General features: G+C 38.6%; 1 protein-coding gene across 1 annotated transcript; it reads left to right on the top strand.

Moving 5' to 3' along the window:
• Window positions 1-468: 468 nt before the first annotated feature.
• On the top strand, window positions 469-13016 carry smpdl3a (sphingomyelin phosphodiesterase acid like 3A). The gene is given in 9 exon segments (XM_039782472.1): window positions 469-668; window positions 2851-3064; window positions 6714-6858; window positions 8436-8532; window positions 8709-8785; window positions 8787-8867; window positions 10255-10435; window positions 11722-11846; window positions 12317-13016. Coding segments are annotated over 9 exon segments (1320 nt in total). The 5' UTR covers window positions 469-574; the 3' UTR covers window positions 12623-13016.
• Window positions 13017-21355: the final 8339 nt, after the last annotated feature.

The raw sequence follows: 21355 nt of genomic DNA, 5'->3' as shown, positions 1-21355 counted from the left end.
AAAAGTAGCAATATCACACTGTAAAAACATCCATAAAGTAAAAGTCCAGCTTTGGAAATGTGAATCAAGTAAAATTATGTATTACTGTTATCTCCAACTGTGCAATATTTCATTTCTAGTCATCTGTATATCTGTGTTTATATACTGTCTGTTTATATAAGGGTGTTTATTGTGTAAATATGTTTGTTTTATTACTATTATTATTAAAACTCATATTTTTTCTATTTTAAATTACTTTGTTTATTTTTTCTCCTATGTCTACTTCATGTGTATTTGTTATGATGTGTGTACATTTTTCTTGTACATTTCTTTTGAGCTGCTGTAGCACAGGAATTTCCCCAGTGTGGGATAGATAAAGTATATCTCTTATTATTGTTATATCTTATCAACTGTCCGGCTCAAACTGCACTTCTGTTTTCATAAGTTCCTCCCCCTGAGCTCCAAAAGAGTGGAAGTCACATGACCGCTGCACTTCCTGTTTATGTCAGAGGAGAATGAACTACAAAGGTCGGCTACTTTAGCTCATATGTAGTCCATGTGATGCACCATACTGTCGTGTTTTAACACGATAAACATGGTACAACTTCTGTGTTTCGTGTTGCTGCTGTGCGGCGCGGCTCCTCTTGCGGCGGCCCCCGCCGGGAGAAGCTACCTGTCGGCCGCCACAGGTGAGTGGACTCCTTGGTAATAAGAACACAGGTGGAACTCTGCCAGTTTACTTCTGTTATGTATTTATTCCTGCCTCTTGTCATAATTTACATAACTACACCGGCTAAAATGCCTAGCGTGAGTCAACACTTCTGGTCTATCTGCTAAGTGGATTGAACAACATGAAACGAGTGCGGTTGGGAGTTGTGTGATTCAGCTAATAAATGTCGATCTTTTGTTATGTTTAGTACTGCTTGGTGGATGCCATGCGCGCCGAATTGACCCTAAGGAATTGTGGATTCATGTTAAGTGTTCAATATGGCTTTGAAAGTAACATTTTGTTTGCAGGTAATCAGAAACATATGAATTGACAGATTTTTCAACGGAGTTTGGTCAGAAACGCACACTCCTCACATAGGCTACATTTAAAGGTGCTCTAAGTGATGTGACGCGTTTTTTAGGCTACAAGCTTTTTCGTCACATACAGCAAACATCTCCTCACTATCCGCTAGCTGCCTGTCCCCTGAACACACTGTAAAAAAAAAAAACACGGTCTCTGTAGACAGCCCAGGCTCCACAAACGGCAACAAAAACAAACTGCGCCAACCTGCACCACCAAACATAACAAACAGTGTTCCAGACAATAACCGACAAGAAGGAGCTGGTTGAGCCACACCGCGTTTTTTTACAGTGTGTTCAGGGGACAGGCAGATAGCGGATAGTGAGGTGTGACAAAAAATGTTGTAGCCTAACAAACGCGTCCCATCACTTTAGAGCACCTTTTGATGGGGTTTTTACTTCAGTTGCAAAACAGGTTGGGAGTTTGTTTCGTAACCTAGCATAAAAAAGGCTGAAATAGTCATAAAACTAAACCAAGGAGAACTCCTAATAGGCCATTACCTCACAACACAACAAGCAAAAAAGACGTGAATTTAGCACCCCCATAATACATTAGATAAAAGCCTACAAAGAGAAATGCATTATGAAATTGAGACACATTTGCATGTCTTTGGTCAAAAATCAGTACTACTGAGTTTTTTTGTGATTGTTGCGGGCAAAAATCCTTGATTATGCGGCACATTTTTTTAAAAATGATGAAATTGCGGGAACTTGCAAATACTGCAGTTTGATGAAAAAGAGAAGTAAAAGTGTTTCCCCCAACACCCTGCTTTTTTTTAAACTTCATTTCCAAAAAGTGTTTACAGATATTCAGTCATCGCAATAAGTAAACAAATAAGATACAAAAATATATACAAATATATAATATTAAAGTAAAAATAAAAGTAATAGTCTAAACTGAGGGAAATAAAAGATACAAAAGAGACAGACTTTCAAAAATCGTTAATAATATAGACAGCAGGAGCACTTAAAGAAATTTGAGTAGACATCAGATATTAAGATAGCTTTCTTATTGGATACCAACTTAAGAGACTCAAAGTACATGTCAAATTCAACCTCTAACACCTGCTTTTCGATGATCACGTCGCGTAATTACGTCACTTCATAACGTTCCCATGGCAACAGGTGAAAATGGCTGCTCTTGTGTGAAGTAAACACAAAAATTTTTCAACTTTCTGCTAAGAGATATGTGACTTTTTTGCAACAAAAATGCGGGGATTATGAAATCATGCAAGCACCGCATATTTTGCGCGGAAATCGGCAATTTATGCGGCAAAAGTGCAGCATATTTGAAAAAATGCGGCCCCCGCATGAATATGCGGACTTTGGTTGATTATGCATTGAATTATGCGATCGCATAATCGCGTTTTTCTGGAGGGACTGAAAAATAACCCATGCACACACATATTGAGACATCATATATATATATATATATATATTTGTATATATATTTGTATATATATTTGTATATATTGCATGTGTTGTCATTTCTAAAAAAGTATATTTTAGGCTTTCGTCTTTGGGTAACACTTGAAGGTATCTACATAAGAGTGACATGACACTGTCCTGAACACAGTCATGACACATGAACCCTAACTCTAACCCTAACCCTAACTTGTCATGAAAAAAACCGAATTGACACTTACTAAAAGAAGCGTTATGTCATAAACGTTTATGACTTGTTTATAATGTCTATGACACGTTCATGACAGTGTCATGTCACTCCTATGTAGATACCTGTCTAACCCGTCTTTGTCTCCTTCACCCTTTTCATCTTGCTCACTGTCACTCCCATCTCTCCAGGCAGGTTCTGGCACATCACGGACCTCCACCTGGACCCCACCTACCACCTGAACCCGGACCCCACCAAGGTTTGCTACTCCTCCAAAGGAGCCCCCGCAACCCATGCCGGCATGTTCGGGGACTTCCTGTGTGACTCTCCGTACCGCCTCATCCAGTCAGCCTTCGCTCACATGGCGCCGCTCACACAGCCACAGGACTTCATCATATGGACCGGGTCAGTACGCCGATGGAAGGGAGAGTGATAATGACGGATGTTGGGATTTTACTGCTTTTCGTTTTCTTTGAGATATAACGGTTTTGTTGTTCTGCCTCGATGGGACACTGGTGCCATCTCGTAGAAAAGCTCATAGAAGCAATACGGAGGCTTTACAGTAGTTTCATATCCTGTTCTCTCACCACTAAGTGAGTGTGCTGTCTGTACTTTTATGTGAAACTACTTTGAGCTTTTAGACTTGAGGAATGAGGAAGTTTTTGTGAAGTAAAGTCACTCTAGATGGCCCTCACTTCCTATTTCTAATTCTTTTTAGCCATGTCTAAAAAAAACAAAAACAGGATGGATCAGACATTGTTTCCCACAGAATGCATTGTAATAACTTTTTAATAAACCTCTGACTTTTCTTATAGCGGCTTCATCAGTTCAAAATTTGAATTTATTCAGTGTCATGGTTTGTTACCAAATACCTGCAAAACTAATCACATTCCCATCAAACTCTCATTCATCAGATGTCCATAATACCAAAATATCTCAAGTCTAGCGTCTAGTTTGATCTTGGACCTCTTGAATTAAAATATGCTGAAAGTTTGTAATGGGAATTTTATCCAGTGACGCCAAACAAAAACTGCTTACCCCCAGCTCTGCGTTCTCCTGAGGAAACTGAAAACTAATGTTCACTACGCTGTGATAATGCCATAGGAAAAACTGTAAACATCAATCACAGCAGCATTGCCTCCACACAGCCCTCCATTAATCAGCAGCTTAGCCAGAAATTCATACTTATTAAACATGCTTAAGAGAACGCCTTGCCACTTAATCCTCCACCCCCAGGGAGTCTTTTCCAGGTTTAAGTTACTTTGCAAGCAGATTTGTGCTTTATTCTATTGTTATTGGGCTTTGTAGCACGAGTTTGCTTCTTTACTTAAAGGGGAAATCCATTGTACAGTGGAATTCCCACTATGTCTGCAATAGTGTACAGCTAGACAGTGTACAAGTATGACTGGACAGACAGGAGATACAGCAGGGTTGAGAAATCAGGGTTTTCCTTGATTACTAATTGTTATGCTGACTGCTTCACTTACTGCAACCACTTCACATTTAAAGTCATACTTAAAGTGATGGTTCAGAGTAACTCACCCTAGGGTCGTTTGCACCATGACCTCGAGCCAAACACTCCCCCAGAAGCTTTTTTCACCTGGGTCGAACATTGGGAGAGTTAGCGTAGAGTAGCGTTATCAGCTGAATAGCTTAGCGCAGGGGCTAATGGACCCACGTTTGTATCTTGTAAATGACCCCACTAATAATGCCTGAAAATACCAACGTCTTCTACAGTACAAATAGAGTTATGTAATATAAACGATGGATTGGATAAGTTTGTTGTGTTTGATACACAGTTGTTTGCGACAGCTCTCTTCTGCTCTCTGTTGCTGTTGCTGCTACCTGCAGTTAGACGAGTGCTTAGGGCCGTCTACAAATTGCTACACCGAAAAGAGATACAACAAAAATATGTATTAATTTAATGATTAAATAAGGTAATGTCTCCAAACTTACCTCAATTATAACTTGTCTCCTGCTAGTTTATACTACAGCACTTACTTTAAAAAAAAAAGTTAAATTAAAAAATATTTTTGTTGCATCTCTTTTCGGTGTTGTAATTTTGTAGACGTCCCTAAGCACTCGTCTTACAGCAGCAACAACAACAGCAGAGAGCAGAAGCCAGCAGGCAAGTGTTATTTACATAAACTTCTGGTGTACTTACAAACTTTCCAATCCATCGTTTTATGAGAGCATAACCTATTTGTACTACTGTAGACGTTTGGTATCATTTTGGGCATTATTAGTGGGGTAACTTACAAGATACAAACGTGGATCCATTACCCCCTGCGCTAAGCTATTCAGCTGATAACGCTACTCTAGCTAACTCTCCCAATGTTAGACCCAGGTGAAAAAAGCTTCTGGGGGGGTGTTTGGCTCGAGGTCATGGTGCAAAGGACCCTAGGGTGAATTATTCCGAACCATCACTTTAAAGGGTAACTACCGTTTTTCAACCCTATTTTCCTATATTTTTGTGCCTAAGTGACTGATGGGAACAACAATCTTTGACATCGATTCAGTATTAGGGAGATCGCTGCAGTCGGCAGCAGCAAAACAAGCTACAATGTAAAAGGGCAATTGTGCAGGATGTATTTACCTTCACAAAAGTGCTCGTTTTGCCACTGACAGAGTCATATTAATATTCTAAGTGTCTGACAACATTATGGAAAGTACAAAGATAAGACCTAGTAGTCACTATCCTCATTGTACACATTTGTCTTTATATTTTCTTGTCAACTCAATGATTTTGGTGGTTGAAAAAACCAAAATCATGAATTCAAATCAAGTCAGTAAAACCTAGAAAGCATAAAAATAAAAGTTCCTGTTTTGTGGCTTTTGTCACGACCCAGCTCGTTACGTAAAGGGCAGCAACATAAAGCCAGGTGTTTTTGGTAAATTATAGTTCTTTATCACCTCAAGAGTTTAACCCTCCTGTTGTCCTCGGGTCAAATTTGACCCATTTTCTAAAAGTTTCAACATCAGAAATGTGGGTTTTCTTTCAACCAAATTTTCAAAAAAGATTAACGTGGATGGCTCCCTACAACGCTCTTCATAAGTAAAATAAATGATCAGTTTAATATTTTTGTTGAATTTTGATGTTTTATTTAATTTTATAGCTTTTGAAAAAAAATTTTTTTTATAAAAGAACGTTGAAAAAAGTGACAAAAATGTCAGAAAAAGCTTCTTAAAGGACAATTCCGGTGTAGGGTAAATCACTATTTTCTACCACTAACAAGGCTCAAAATAGCACCACACTTCAACGGTAGCATAATGACGGTCCCTACAGGTAAACCGAAGCATCTTAGAAAACAGTCATGAGCAGTTGAATCACAAACGCTGTTTTTGAGCTACGTTACTGGTTACTGGTTGCACGGCGTTCGTGGAAGTGTGGTGCTATTTTGAGCCTTGTTAGTGGTAGAAAACAGTGATTTACCCTCTGCCCCGAAAGCTAGCGTTAGCAGCTAACCACCGGTTTGCGGTAGCTTGTTAAAAGCTAGAGACGCATTCGATTAGCATGAAAACAGATCCCAGAGAATGTTCGACTCGGTACACATATGTTATTAACCCCTAGGTTCATTTTACGCCGGAATTATCCTTTTAAACGCGGGGGTAAAAACCACAAAAACTAAAAAAGTGACAAAAAAACATTGGAATTAGTGACAAATAAACATGGCTAAAGGTGACAAAAGTGTCAAAAAAGACGACCAAAACGTTGAAAAATTTTAAATTTTGACCGAGAAAAGCAAAAAGGTGGTCGACGGGAAGACAGCACAAGGGTTAGAAAGGATTTAACAGAAGCACAGGTGCCCACACTACAAATGAGAGAAAGGACCTGTGTGGATGCTGGTTAAGACAATAAAAAAGAAATATAACAAAAAAAGAGGACTCTTTTTAAAAAAAAAAAAAAGGGGAAGAAAAGTTAAACCACTGAAAGTAAACAAACAAGCATAGATCCAAAACCTTAGCATTGAATGTTTGTTTGAATGTGGCTTTTGGATTAGAATCTGGGTGAATGACCGTGGCTCTTGTCTCCCCCCCCTCCCCCTTCCACCAGTGACAGTCCACCTCACGTCCCCGCGGGCGAGCTCTCTACGGACACGGTGATCCAGGTGATCAGTAACATGACCCAGACCATCAGACAACACTTCCCCAACCTGACAGTCTATCCTGCTCTGGGTAACCATGACTACTGGCCACAGGTAACTTTAGATCACAGGAGAAATGATTGTAGGGTGTTAGCATATCACAGTGGAACTGAAAGTGTAACCTTCTCATTACTTCTCACTCTGAACCACCAGTCTTTTACAGAAGTAGAGGGAAGCTTTTTTAGATTTTTTTTTTTAAATTCTAAATCAGTTTGACTTATTTAGGGGCCGGGGTGACATTTTGTTTCAGTATTCATGAATATATTTTAATTTGAGCATTTATTTAAGAGGCTAGTATTTAGGATATTTCTGTTGAGCCTCAAGTAGGGTCGCAACTCAAGTTTTTCATTGTTGATTAAAGATGCAGTAGGTAAGCCTTCTAAAACTAACTTTCTGTCTGAAACTGACCCTATGTTCCAGTAGAACTACATGAAGCAGGTAATTAAAAACAATACGGCTCCTCTGGCACCACCTACAGCCTGTAGTGCGATTTGCAAAAATCCACCGCTCCCTAGGTGGCTACTTTGAAGAATCTAAAATATAAGACATGTTTTCAATTATTTCACATTTTTTTGTTAAGTACATAATTCCATATGTGTTCATTCATAGTTTTGATGCCTTCAGTGAGAATCTACAATGTAAATAGTCATGAAAATAAAAAGGAAACGCATTGAATGAGAAGGTGTGTCCAAACTTTGGTTATTTTGTATTATAATATTGTATTATGTATATATGTATGTATGTATATATATATATATATATATATATATATAATATATATATATATATATATATATATATATATATATATATATATATATATGTATGTATGTATGTATATATATATATATATATATATATATATATATATATATATATATATATATATATATATATATATATATATATATATATATATATATATATATATATATATATGTATATGTATGTGTATGTATATATGTGTATATATATATATATATATATATATAACGAGAAGTCGAACAATGAACACCGTGCAACCAGTAACATAGCTCAGGCATGGCATTTGTCGTTCGACTGATTGTGACTGTTTTCCCAAGATGCCGCCTGCTTGTATACGTCAACGGTACTGTCTTTCTAATCTGCCTTTTTAATAAACTGTGTGTACACTTACAAAGTTCTCAATGCTTCGGTTTACATGTAGGGACCCTCATTATGCTACCGTGGAAGTGTGATGCTATTTTGAGCCTTGTTAGTGGTATAGAAATAGCTATTTCTTTTTACTTTACCCGTGCCCCGACAACTAGCATTATAAGCTAATTAGCGGTTTGCGCAAAAACATTCGATTAGCATGAAAACATATTCCATAGAACAGTCGACTTGGTACAAATGTGTTATTAACCCCTAGGTTCATTTTGCGCCCTACTTATCCTTAAGTATACAGTCAATTTTTTAAGCAAGGCTTTGTAGATGAATATAATACAGTGTGTTTCTTTAGGAATAGTAATTTAAGGGATTTATTTAATCATAACCATCATTGTATGTGAGACTTTATTTCATGTTTGTAATGACATGCTGTTACGTAAAGCGCTGCTGCATAACAACGTGCATTCATGCCCAGGCTAAGTGTTGCTGCATCGTTGTTTCAGGACCAGATGCCGAGCTCCACTAACGCCATCTACAAAGCTGCTGCCCTGCTGTGGAAACCCTGGCTGCAGACCGAAGCTCTGCTCACACTCTCACAAGGTAACATGTTAGTGGGTCAGCCGCTGCGAAGGGGTTTCTGTCACATTATCGCATTTCAAGCCTGCAGAATATGTTCGTTGGGTTTACGTTATAATGCAAGTTCTTCATATTTCTTTTCATTTTCTTTGAAACCATTGCGCTCTATTCAAGTAAGCGTCTTTGTCCGGTTCCTGCAGGTGGTTTCTACTCCCAGCTGGTAAAGCCTGGTTTGCGGGTGCTTAGTCTCAACACTACTTAATACGGCCCACGCATAAAGTCGCACAAGAAACGCGGCGGACCCTGCTGGACGGTTTGGGGGGGGGGAAAAAAAAGAAGGCGCTGCGGGGGGGGAGGGGGTCCTTTTTTTTTTATCTTTGGCAGTTGAAACCTGACTTTTGAGAACTTGCCTTAAAGTCTGTGTACAGTATCATTGCCAAACTAATTACTATAGCTTGGTACATTGGACATGAGTCAGTCCCTCCAGGATTTCGCAACGTCGCGATCGCAACAATTCATGGCGGAGAGCCACTGACAAGGCTGGAGTGAGAACGGGTTGATGTAACGTAATTTCCTTGTTTCTAATATGAAGACGAGACGTGTGTAACTCGAACGTCTCACATTTACCAACAAAATGTACAGCGAAAGACCGTCCTGCCAACCTGTATACATTTTAACATCAATGTACGCTGTAACGTTTTTTCACTCTAAAGTCACTGGAAGCTGCTGCTGTTTCAATCCTGTCGGCTCTCTGCAGCGGGCGGGGCTGCTGCTCAGTTCCCCCCGTGACTGACGCGCCCAAACACACACAGACACACACGGTGCATGCAGGAAAAACCGGAGATGAGACGTACACAATGACCTCAGTTGAGGACAGCTACTCGTTATTGTAAGTGCAATGATAAGTTAAGTCCGATAAGTACTTTATCAAACCGTATGAATGTGTGTCCCAGCCCAGGTTAAGAAATTAACTAACAATGTAAAGATCAACAAGCCACTGACACATATGTTCAAATTTGATTCATTCAATAAATTATAATTTTTTGTCTTAAATCCACCAGCCATTAAAAAAACTCGGCCCAGAGTAATTTTATTCTCCCCGAAATAAGTTTCCTTTTATTTTTAAAGAAGTACACAAAACATTTTTTTGACTGTCTCTCGCGTCTTCATTGCAACAAAAATACAAAAGACATCGCAACTTTTATTCCATTTTTTTCACAAAAGCTCCCGCAAAATCAGGAATTTTGGGCCGCAACAATCTCAAAAAAAGGCCGCGAAATCCTGGAGGGACTGATGATTGAAACCAAAGGTTATTCTTTGCACATGAATCAAAAAGTTAAACAATCGTACAAACAGTATAGGGAAAAAAAAACTGTTTGCCAGTAGGGCTGGGCAATATATCAATATAAATATAATATATCAACATAAATCGATATTGTGATATGAGGCTGGATATCGTCTTAGATTTTGGATATCGTATTATGACACGTTTCCTGGTTTTACAGGCTGCATTACAGTAAAGTGATCATTATCTGAACTTTCCAGACTGTTCTCGCAGTTGTTTTATTTGCCTTTACCCACTTAGTCATTATATCCACATTACTGAGATTATTTATCACAAATCTCATTTTGTAAATATTTTGTGAAAGCACCAATAGTCTGATTTTCTCGAAATCACTGAGCCCTATTCTCTGAGTTCAGTTTGCACTGAGCTGGGATTTGAATGTGTCTTTGTCCCTGCTCCAGGTGTACATCATAGCTCATGTGCCAGTGGGGTACCTGCCCTTTGCCAGGAACACCACTGCTGTAAGAGAGAGCTACAACGAGCGGCTGGTCGCCATCTTCAGGGAGTTCAGTCATGTCATCGCGGGACACTTCTATGGCCACACCCACCGTGACAGCATCATGGTGCTGTTGGACCAACAGGGTACAACTTATTTCCTGTTAATAAAGTTAACTTTGATCATGTGCGCTTGACCTACAACCACAAATTGGACACAACGCTTCCAAAAGTAGATAGATAGATAGATAGATAGATAGATAGATAGATAGATAGATAGATAGATAGATAGATAGATAGATAGATAGATAGAAAATGAAGGCAGATGTACATCCTAAACAGAAAGTTAGAAAGACAAAAGGTATCATTCTGATGAAGAGGAAAAAAAACTTCTTTCTTTAAAGCACCAACCCTTTTGATACGGAGTCGCAGATTAAATGAAGATAATAGTAGGATCATTATGTATAAAGCACAATGCACAGCTCTACCTTAAAGCTACACAGACACTCAATCAGCAGAAGCAGTTTGCATTGCTGAGGTCGTTAGTGAGTGTAAACCAAAAAGCAACAAAACTAAAAACATGACGCTGATTTTTATATATATATATATATATATATATATATATTTATTATATCTTCCATCTATAAATCTCTGAGCTTGATAAGCTTAAAAAGCTTTTTGATTGAGTCAAGAGAAGTTGCAGTTCTGATGGGCAAAACAGAAACAAGCCGTGCTTAAGGTTTGGAGTACACTAATTGATTCTGAGATCATTTACAACCTCCACCAGAGTATTTTCAGTTAAATATATTTCTTAAAAACCAGACTGAAACATATGAAACAAGCTCTTTTTGTACTTGTGGTCGGTTACATGCACATATATTAGTAGTACAACTACAGCTTCTAGAAACTATAGCACCCATCCAGTCTACGAGGAATGAGTGAGAACACGTACAGATCTGCTGACAGACTTTGTAAAAGAAGTTAGAAAAGGGATCCCAGACACACACATGCTTACAACCTGAGTGCATTCAGTATTCTGTGCAACCAAATTAGATTAGATTAGATTCAACTTTGACATTGTGCAGAGTACAAGTACAAAGACAACGAAATGCAGTTTGCGTCCAACCAGAAGTGCAAAAAAAGCAGAAGAGTGCAATGCGATATAAAAAGTATAGACAGGTGGTGCATAGACAGGACAAGAAATACAGTGCAGTGTAGACAGTAGTATACAGTTGGTTTACAGAAGGTGGTTTAGAGTTATATAAATTATAAAATATGAATATATAAATATAAATATGTGCAGTGTATTAGCAGTTACCTTATAAGAGCAGAATAAAAATGGCTATGTAATATGAACAACATGTACAGATATGGATATTCAGGATTCAGTTAGTTATGATGTGGTATTTGTGTTTGTTTTTTTTGTTCTGTAGGTAAACCAGTGAATTCTCTTTTCGTGTCACCGGCTGTCACACCAATCAAGTATGTTTTGGAGCCCTACTCTAACAACCCGGCTTTCCGCATGTACTTGTACAACACCGGGGACTACGCGCTGCTGGTAAGGAGCTCTGCTGCTGCACAACCAGCTCACTTTAACATGAAAACATTTTATATTGGAACTAAGGGGACAAAGCAGCCCAACATATAATAAAAACAGCCCCAAAAGTCCCCAAAAATATGTGGACACTGTCATGGCCATATTAGGATTAGGAATTGTAAAAGCTTCATTAAAAGCAGACTGTAGATCATAAATTCCTCCCTCATTTTTATTTTCCAATGAAACCTTTTCAAAAAGTTTGAAAAAATACAGAAGACAGATGATTGGGTTTGAAAGCATTCTGATCAAATTCAAGTGCAACCTCAAAACGTGCAGCACTTTGAATACTTTAAAGAAAGAAGTCCCTCTTGGTGATTAATCACGGTGTCAATCAGCGCACAAAAACGGTTTCTGGCATTCAAAAAAAAAAAAGACTCTAAAGACTTTTTCTCTCTCTCCCCCTCTGTCGGGGCTTTTCTCTATCTCTGAAGGATATCTGGCAGTACTATTTGAACCTGACGGAAGCCAACGAGAAACAAAGATCTGACTGGAGGCTTGAATATATCATGACCGAGGCTTTTGGACTGACTGACCTGCAGCCACAGAGCTTGCTCCAGCTGGGCCTGAGCTTCAGGCTGCCGCAGACCAAAGCCTTCGACTTGTATTTCAGCCACTTCATGGTCAACTACAACAGCAGCATCACCTGCGAAGGTGACTGTAAGCTCAGCCAGGTGTGTGCTGTGCTCTGCCTGGACCAACTGTCCTACTCCAAATGTGTCGCTAAGGCAGAATGGTAGCAGGGAGAGGGACCAAAAAATGAGGGCTTTGTCTCAGGAGTCCCATTTAGTCTATGATTTTTAGAATCATTTTATTTTTGGACTCTGCTTGAGTTATGAAAAGGGGAATGACATGCACTGATTCTGCTGCTCCCAAATATGAATCTACCTTTTTACTGTTACGATTTTAACTTCAACTTACATTTTACTTTCTGGTATTGAAAGTTTTCCACATGCAGTCCAGATTACAAATTGCACAATTTCACAGTGAATCAGTCATTTCTAGAGATGGTCCGATACCATTTTTCACTTACCGATTCCAATACCTGAACTTGAGTATCGGCCGATACCGAGTACTGATCCAATACCAGTGTGTCATATATTTTTCTTAAAAAAAAAAGTATATAGTTATGTTAACTATATACTTTTTTTATTTTTATTTTTTTTGAGAAAATCCCGCACACTGACCATTACGCAAGCAATAATTTATTTAGAAGAAAAATACAACGTTTCAGTCTCAGACCTTCATCAGGTAAATTCACACATTCACCCCAACCATAGCCTTAAATAGTTTGGTTGACTAACCAGGACCAATCAGGTCCAGCTCTTGATTGACGTCATTCATTCACAAAAGTGGCACTCCCATCACGGACTGTGAACAGGAAAAGGCTGTATACTACCATCCCTGTATGGATGTGATATGATTTCTGTCTTTTGCTTTGTGGACTAGTTTAGGATGAACTTTTTGTGAAACATGAACAAACACAAGCAATGAATGCTACATAACCTTCTTTTTTCCCAGTTTTGACAGTCAATTATAACGGAAAAAGAACATAACATAAATATTCAGGGCTAAATTACATGGTATCGGATCTGTGCTTGAACTCCAGTTCTTTCCAATACCAGCATTTTAGGCAGTATTGGAGTTTTTTTTAACCCTTGTGTTGCCATTCGACCATGCATCGTGCTCCCGGTCAAAACTGAAAATCAACACTTTTTCTGACATTTTTGTCTGTTTTTTTGACACTTTCGGCGCTTTTATTCAATGTTTTTTGGCGCTTTTTTTTTACGTTTAATGCTTCTTTTCTCTACCATGTATAAACACCACCAACACTAACTCATAACTCAACTCATAAGTTTTACGCTTATTACTTACTTGGAATTCATGGTCAATAAAAAACCTTGTTTATAGGAAATTATACCTAATTCTTGAGTTAAAAAAGCAGAAATTATGAATTATTTAGACTAATATTAAAGGAAGGATAGTCACAGAAGGGTCAACGTTCAGCCTGGATACTGTATCAAACTTTTTTTTTTTGTTTTCATACTTTTTTTCAAAAAATGCACCCAAAATTCAATGAAAGTAGAGATCCGATCTTTTGTTGTACTTGCGTTGTATGGGATCATCTGTGTTATTTTTTGGGTAATCCAAATGAGGTAGTTAAAAAGAAACCCATATTTCTGATATAGACATTTAGACAACGGATCAAATTTGACCCAAAGACAACACAAGTTTTTTTTTTTTTTTTTTAACCTTTATTTATTCAGGGAAGGTTCACTGAGAGGAAACTTCTCCTTTGCCCTGATCACATTCACACAGTTCCACATTCATACCTGGAAGCTGCCCAGTACAACCACAGTCTGATGTGCTGGCCACTGAGCAGCTCCACTGGAGCGGGGGTTAAGGGCCTTGCTCAAGGGCACCTCAGTGGTGGTAATGAGGGAGAGACAAGCGCTGCTCTTTCACTTTCCCCACCCAGATTTGAACCTGTCCTGGTATCGGAACATCTCTAGTAATTGATAAATATTCAATACACTTGACAGAAGTCTTATAAATATCTTAATTGAGCAGCATTTAAAGTATAAAAAGTCCTCTAACTCATCTGCCTTCCAGCGTTTCGAGTGTTCCCGAGATATGTGTCTCGGGAGTCACATTGAGCTTTTTAAAATGTTTTAAATGATACATTTTTTACTTGAATACTGGAATCATAAAAAGGGAAATACAATGGACTGTTTCTGCCGCCACCAATTATAAATTAAACTATTTTACTTTAACTTTTTTTCTCCAAGATGGTTCTTCATCGGGTGATATTCAATCTGAGAATTATTACTTTTTGGTATTAAAAGTCCTCCATGTGCAATCCAGACTATAAATTGCACAATTTCAGGGTAAATTTGTAGTTTAACTTTAGGAACGTTCAGTAATACAGAGTCATGACGATGGAAACGGCACACAGTGCTCCTATTTATCCTGGGATGAAAGGCAATACAATAACTTGTATGTTACTATTACTGGATATTCCATCTAAAATATTACATTTTGGTATGGGAACCTATCCATAAGTAATTGAAAATAGAGAAAATGCACTGATACAAAGCATTAAAAAGAATCTCCAACTCGTCTGCGTGTTAGTTTTGAGAGTGTCGACTTTATTAAGGAAATCATTGAGGCGTGATGGCTTTTAGCTGGATACTCTTCCTCAGTGTGCTTTATAAAACAGATTAAGGTGTAGTAGTTCACTTGAAATCCGTTCACAGATTGAGTTGAGCCCATTAGTCTCTGTTTTCCCAGCACCAATGGTTTAAACCTAATCTCTGGAATGATCTAATTGCTGCCAAATGTCGACCATCACTTGAGCGGATGCTAGGATTGGGCATCGAGAACCGGTTCCACCTTGGAATCGTTTCCAAAATTACGATTCCAATCGAATTGTTTCTTTGTTGGAATCGTTTTGAATCTGATCATCGGTTCCAAATTTAAAGCCGAACCAAAGATTCTTTTGTACCTTCCAAAATCGTTACAGTAGTTCATCAACTCGTAGCAGGGTGAATGGCACTTCTGCATTCGCTGTACATCACCATTGGAAAAAAATATTATATATATTATTATTTGTGAAATAAGCGTGTGACCCATTTTAACTCCACCCCTCAAAGAATCGGAACCGAGTATCGATATGAATGGGAATCTAAAGGAAGAATTGGAATCAGAATTGTAAAAAATCTAAACGATGCCCAACCCTAGCAGATGGTGTTGATTAAACATAAGTACTGAACAGTATTTTATATTTAGCCGCAGAAAAATGGCGGTGGGAGCGTCTTTAACTTCCGTAATATAACATATTTCAATATGTGCGGTGGGTTAAATTACAAGATGGATTTAAATCCGATCAGATTAAAAATAGTAATGTTTACATGAAGAATTGACCCCAAAACGGTTAAATTAACATACAGCAGTCAACCCAATAAAGTGCAACTCCTACAGACTCTACAGTCAGTGAGTACTGAGTAACCAGAAGAAACATTTTCTTTAGTGCAGAGGTAGGTACAGCCAGAAAAACGGCCAGTTTTTCACTCTCTAAAGAATAAATAAATGGAAGACGACATGTTACATATCACAGTGAGAATGTATCAATTTTAATTTTGCAATTTATTTTTCTACTAAATAAAAGATCTTTATTCAAAGAATGTGTCTAAACTACCCAGTGTCATGGTTGACTCGTTACCTTGTGTATTTGGTCTCTGTGTTGTCTCTGTCTGTGGTCAGATCATTGTATTGTATTGTGAGTGTGTGTAAGTCTACCCCCCTTTGCCTTGGTGTTCCAGATTTTTTGTTATAGATATTGGTAGAGATGCACCGATTACAACTTTCTAGGCCGATAAAGATTTTCTTTGAGTTAGGCCGGCCGATACCGATTTTAGCAGATTCCGATTTCATTTTTTCTAACCACTTCACAGCACACACAAATATATTTTTCTATCTTTTCTTTAATAGAACATTGTTTACAGAACATAGAACATTATTTGAACAGATAATGGATCACTATAAAATAGAACTATATAAATTACTCCTGGTGTGGGAAATTCACACACATCTAAAGTGCAATGTTAGAACCGTTTCCTTCTTTTCACATCCAATATCCAACTAAAATTTTTTTGGTTTTTGGTGTCGTCCCACCACGCCCTACTTTTTCCTTGCATGTGTTGCATATTGCAAACTTGTTATCTTCTGCACACACGCTGAAGAATTTCCAAACAGCTGACATGTTGCAGGTTAATTCACAAGGTTCCCTACATGTGCGAGAATAGCGCGGACACGCGCTTTACACAGCGGAAAAGTTGAGAGAAAGGGAAAAGAGACTGTGCTGTTGTGTGCGTGTGTTCTTGAGAACTGTAACTCGTAGAACTTATGTTGCCGGTCATGGCCTAGCACGTGAAAACAGCCCAATTCCGGTCACCGGCCGGTCTATCGGTGCATCTCTAATTCCTGGTCTTTTGGCTTCCTCAACGTTTTGGAACTATTTTCGCCTGCTTGTCTTCAGGACTCCTTTTGTTGTATATTGCTTTTTATTTTATTAAATCCTTAAGCTCACCACTGCCCTGCTGTCTCTGCATTTCTGGGTCTGCCATTTTCCTAAACCTAACACTGTAAGAGTTGCTAAATGGAAAGTCACAGTAGAACGTGTGCAGGCTGGCTCGTCTCTGCAGGGGAGGCAAAGGAACAGCGACTAACCTCATCTGACCCTCGCACTTCAATTTCACTCCCTCCCACCGTCAGCCCCCTGATCTTATTCTTCTCCTGTTCAAACGTTCCAGTAACTCCACTTGTTTCTTAGCCACCACTCCAAGCATTCGTTCCCCTCCTCTCCCCCTCCACCCTCCCAGCTCTTTTGTCCCTGTGCCTCCCTTCCCAAATGTTGATCACATCTCCCTTAAAGCTCCACTGGAAAGTCCTATTTTTTGTAAAAAATCCATCCACCCAAATCACCAAAAGTTGGTCTGCAACAGAAATAGACTTGCCATGTTTTGTTCCTATTAGATTTTGGCATATAGAAGCTCTTGGCCGAAAGGAGTAGGAAGCCACCAAGGTGCTGCAGTATAAATGTTAGGGGTTGTGAGGCGGACAAGCAGGAAAAACACATTTCCAAAGAATATAGTCTATTTTCATGCGTCTTTACTGCATTTGTTGTGAATTACTGGATCATTTCATTCCTTTAGACCACTCAAGTTAATCCAGTTAACCAAACTTTGAGTGAAGAATTAGGTTTTGTTAAAGTGGTCACAACCTGAACATACCATAGCAACATGTGCCCGGGGATCCAAAGAAAACATAAACCCTTTTTTAAGTGGTCACACGCCACCGAGGCCGGGAGCCACCAGAGAAAAGCTATGCTAAATAATAGTAGCTAAACCTCTTTTAATTTGGCATTTACATAACATGTGACGTTTTTAAACTACTCAGAATTATCCCAAAAGTGTAATGATACTTTATATATTTTAATATGTACAGGTGTCACTGTCTATTATTTAAAACTTAAGATGGAGAAAAGAGAGACTGGGTTTAGAAAAAGTTCCTCGAGCAGTGAATCGCGTGTGTGCGTGTGCGTGTGTGTGTGTGTGTGTGTGTGTGTGTGTGTGTGTGTGTGTGTGTGATTCTATAGTCGTGGGGTCCAAAAACCGGGAATACAGTATACTTGTGGGGTCCAGACAGCTTTGTGGGGCCAAAATGCTGGACCCCACAACTTTAAAAGGCTGTTTGAGGGTTAAGACTTGGTTGTAGGATTATGGTTAGGTTAGGGTAAGGCATTTAGTTGGTTAAGGTTAGGGTAAGGAGCTAGGGAATGCATTATGTATAAGGTAAGGGGCTAGGGAATGCAATATGTCAATGACGGGTCCCCACAAAGATAGTGCCACGCTCTGTGTGTGTGTGTGTGTGTGTGTGTGTTTTCAAATCTTTCCCCTCATGTGCCCCCGATGCCATTATTATGCCTGGCCTCCCTCCTCTCGGTGCCTGACAGAACGTAACCGTGGAGACCGAGTCGGTGGTGAGCATGACGATGTCCTGGACTCCATCGCCACGGTAACAGCAGTAAAGCTCTGAATCCTCCTCTGAGGTCACTGTTTGCTATTATTTAACGAAAACAATATAATGAAAACAAGTTATTTCAAGCTTTTCAACCAAACTCCATTCAAGTTGCAAGCACTTTTATATACACGCTGTCACGGCAGTGATTGAATGACCATCCAGTTTTTGAAAGGGAGTGGTGGAAAGTAACTAAGTACATTTACTCAAGTACTGTGCTGTATTTACAATTATGTGGTACTTATACTTACTGTATGTATCCATCCATTTTCTATATGTCACTACGTTTCAGAGGCAAATATTGTACTTTTAATTTCAATGCATTTATTTGGTAATCTTCAGTTATAGTTACTTTGGAGATTTAGACTAATTTGAATAATTTTTAATGGCCAAGTAAGTGTGAACATTCAAGTAATTTGACCTGAACAAGGTTGACATAAACATTTGACTACTATGTACAGACATACTTTAAGTGTATATATAAAAAAGTGTATATATACATGCATACACACATGTAAACAAACAGCTTTTTGAGGAAAATAATACAAAATGTAATGAGCAAATCAATTCTGATGAAGGTAAGGTAAGACTATTGATCCTTGGGGGAAATTTGAAAGCTACCCAGTAAAGTTTTGAATGCAGGACTTTTACTTGAAACAGAGTATTTCTACAGTGTGTAGTGCTACTTTTATCTTTAGTAAAAGATCTGAGTACTTCTTCCACCACTGCAAAATAGTCACATAAAAGAATTCGCCCCCCACAGGAATTTGTCTTGCCATTTTGGTGCATAGTGAATGTAAAACTCAAGAGACATAATATAAAATAGACAACATTTACAATAGAGAGAACATAAAAAAATATACATATATATATATATATATATGAATGTGTATGTATGTGTGTGTGTGTTTTTAAATTGGAAAGGCTGTACAGTTTGTGCAGGAATGTGCAACATACTGACATGGGGACGTGCAAAAGTTAACAGTATGAAGTTTAAGGTAGAAAGAATATATGCAGTTGGCATAATGGTCAGAATTGTTAAATTGTAATGATTATGCATGTATTTAAAATATATTATTTACTAATTGTAAGAGAAATTCAATACATTTTGACTGAGTGGCCAGATGAACTTATCTTTCTGCCTCTAAACAGCCTGAATTTATTCAAGACATGGTTTTTAACGTGCTGGAAAAAGATCCCCGTCTTTGTTAATGCAGATTTGCGAGTGTGTCAGGATCTGGGCGGAAATTAAATCTAAATGCATCATGTTCCCGAAACCTGCTTGAAGTTTATCTTTCAGAAGGTTACACTGGAGTTGGAGCTTTACTATCCAAATGAAAATAGTCCATTAAAAGTAACACACAGTTTGGAAGTATTAGCAACAAGGTACACACATTTCCCATTGAAAAAGGGAAATATAAATGGCATTAAATGATATTTAGAGGAAAAACTGAGGAGACGGTTGCCAAAGGGTCAAAGAGAGGAGATCCTTTAAAAACATTATTATAAGCTGGTTGACTGTCTTCTTTAATGACTGTCTGTCTGTCTGGCCGGCTCTCTGTTTGGCTGACTGACCCACATGTTCAGGTTTGCATACATTTCTGCTTTTGTTCCAGTTGGCCGACTGGCTGTCTGACTGGTGACTGACTGGTGGCTGAGTGGTGGTGCCCCACAACCAGTTAATCTGAGGATTACTGTCAGGACAGTATAGCCATCCAACTGCCCTCTCCTGGGGAGCTGGAATCTGTGTGTGTGTACCATTACCCTTCAGCCTTCCAGCTCACCTAATCCCTTTTAACATCTTCAAGATTCAAACACTGTCCCTCTCTTTAAGTTTTAATAACCAGTGATCTCCCATCTAATTAGTTTCATTCCTGCAGTTTTAGAGTCATACTTTAGCCCTAACCTGCTGATGTCCTGTGGCATATATGACTTCACACTAGAAGGAATAAGGGAGAGATAGAATATATATATATATATATATATATATATATATATATATATATATAAATTAAGCATCTCCCTGTCTTCAAATGAATGTAATCACTCCAAAGGAAGTAGACACCACAAAGGTCTTGATCCTGAGTAAACGTTGCAATTAAAGTTGATTCTCTTGAAACCTTTTTAAAGCTTAAGGGATCTAAGTAGCTAATTAAGACCTCTCATGAACTTTTGTTAATTAGATGGAGAAACTACTACTTTAGATCCAATGAGCATTAATTGGTGGTTTGCAGGTCAAAACATGTCTAGATGTCTAGGGTAAACCTAGATGTGTAAAATTAGTAGAAAAGGTTAGATTACATTGTCTTTAAAGGTGCCCTGCCACACGTATTTCATTACTTTGTGGTAATGTCTGAAGTCCTACCATGGACTCTGTAACATTTTTTGTGGAAAAAATGCCTTGGTTACCTTGTTTCAAGCCATTCTAGAGTGATATAGAAAGCCCGCAGGAAGACTCAGCTCGATTTCTGCCAGTTGTCAATAGTCAACGAGCTAAGCTGCTTGACTCTGATTGGCTAACAGCTAGCCAATGAGAGCCTGGCTATCAGCATCCTTTACCCAGCGCAACTCGGCGAGCTCATGAATAGTAATGAGCTCAGGCAACATGATGTCAGACTGACCAGCTTTTGTGATTGGCCTGATTTCTCCGCTTATTTCTTTTCAGTGGCTAGAGCTGACAGAGGAGGTAGCAGTTCATTTTCACATTCACGACATAACACAAACAAATATGTACCTAACATGTTTCAAAAAATGCAAGTAAACGGTTTTGTGTGGCAAGGCACCTTTAATGTGTATGGTTCAATCCCAATGACACCTCTACACCCTAGCACTATTAACTGTCTCCATCTGAATATTCGCCATAATAAGGGATACCCCAAACTAGTTGGTGTGGA

Source organism: Perca fluviatilis, chromosome 18 (assembly GCF_010015445.1).
Source record: "Perca fluviatilis chromosome 18, GENO_Pfluv_1.0, whole genome shotgun sequence".
Taxonomy (NCBI): domain Eukaryota; kingdom Metazoa; phylum Chordata; class Actinopteri; order Perciformes; family Percidae; genus Perca; species Perca fluviatilis.
This window is presented reverse-complemented; position numbering and strand designations above follow the sequence as displayed.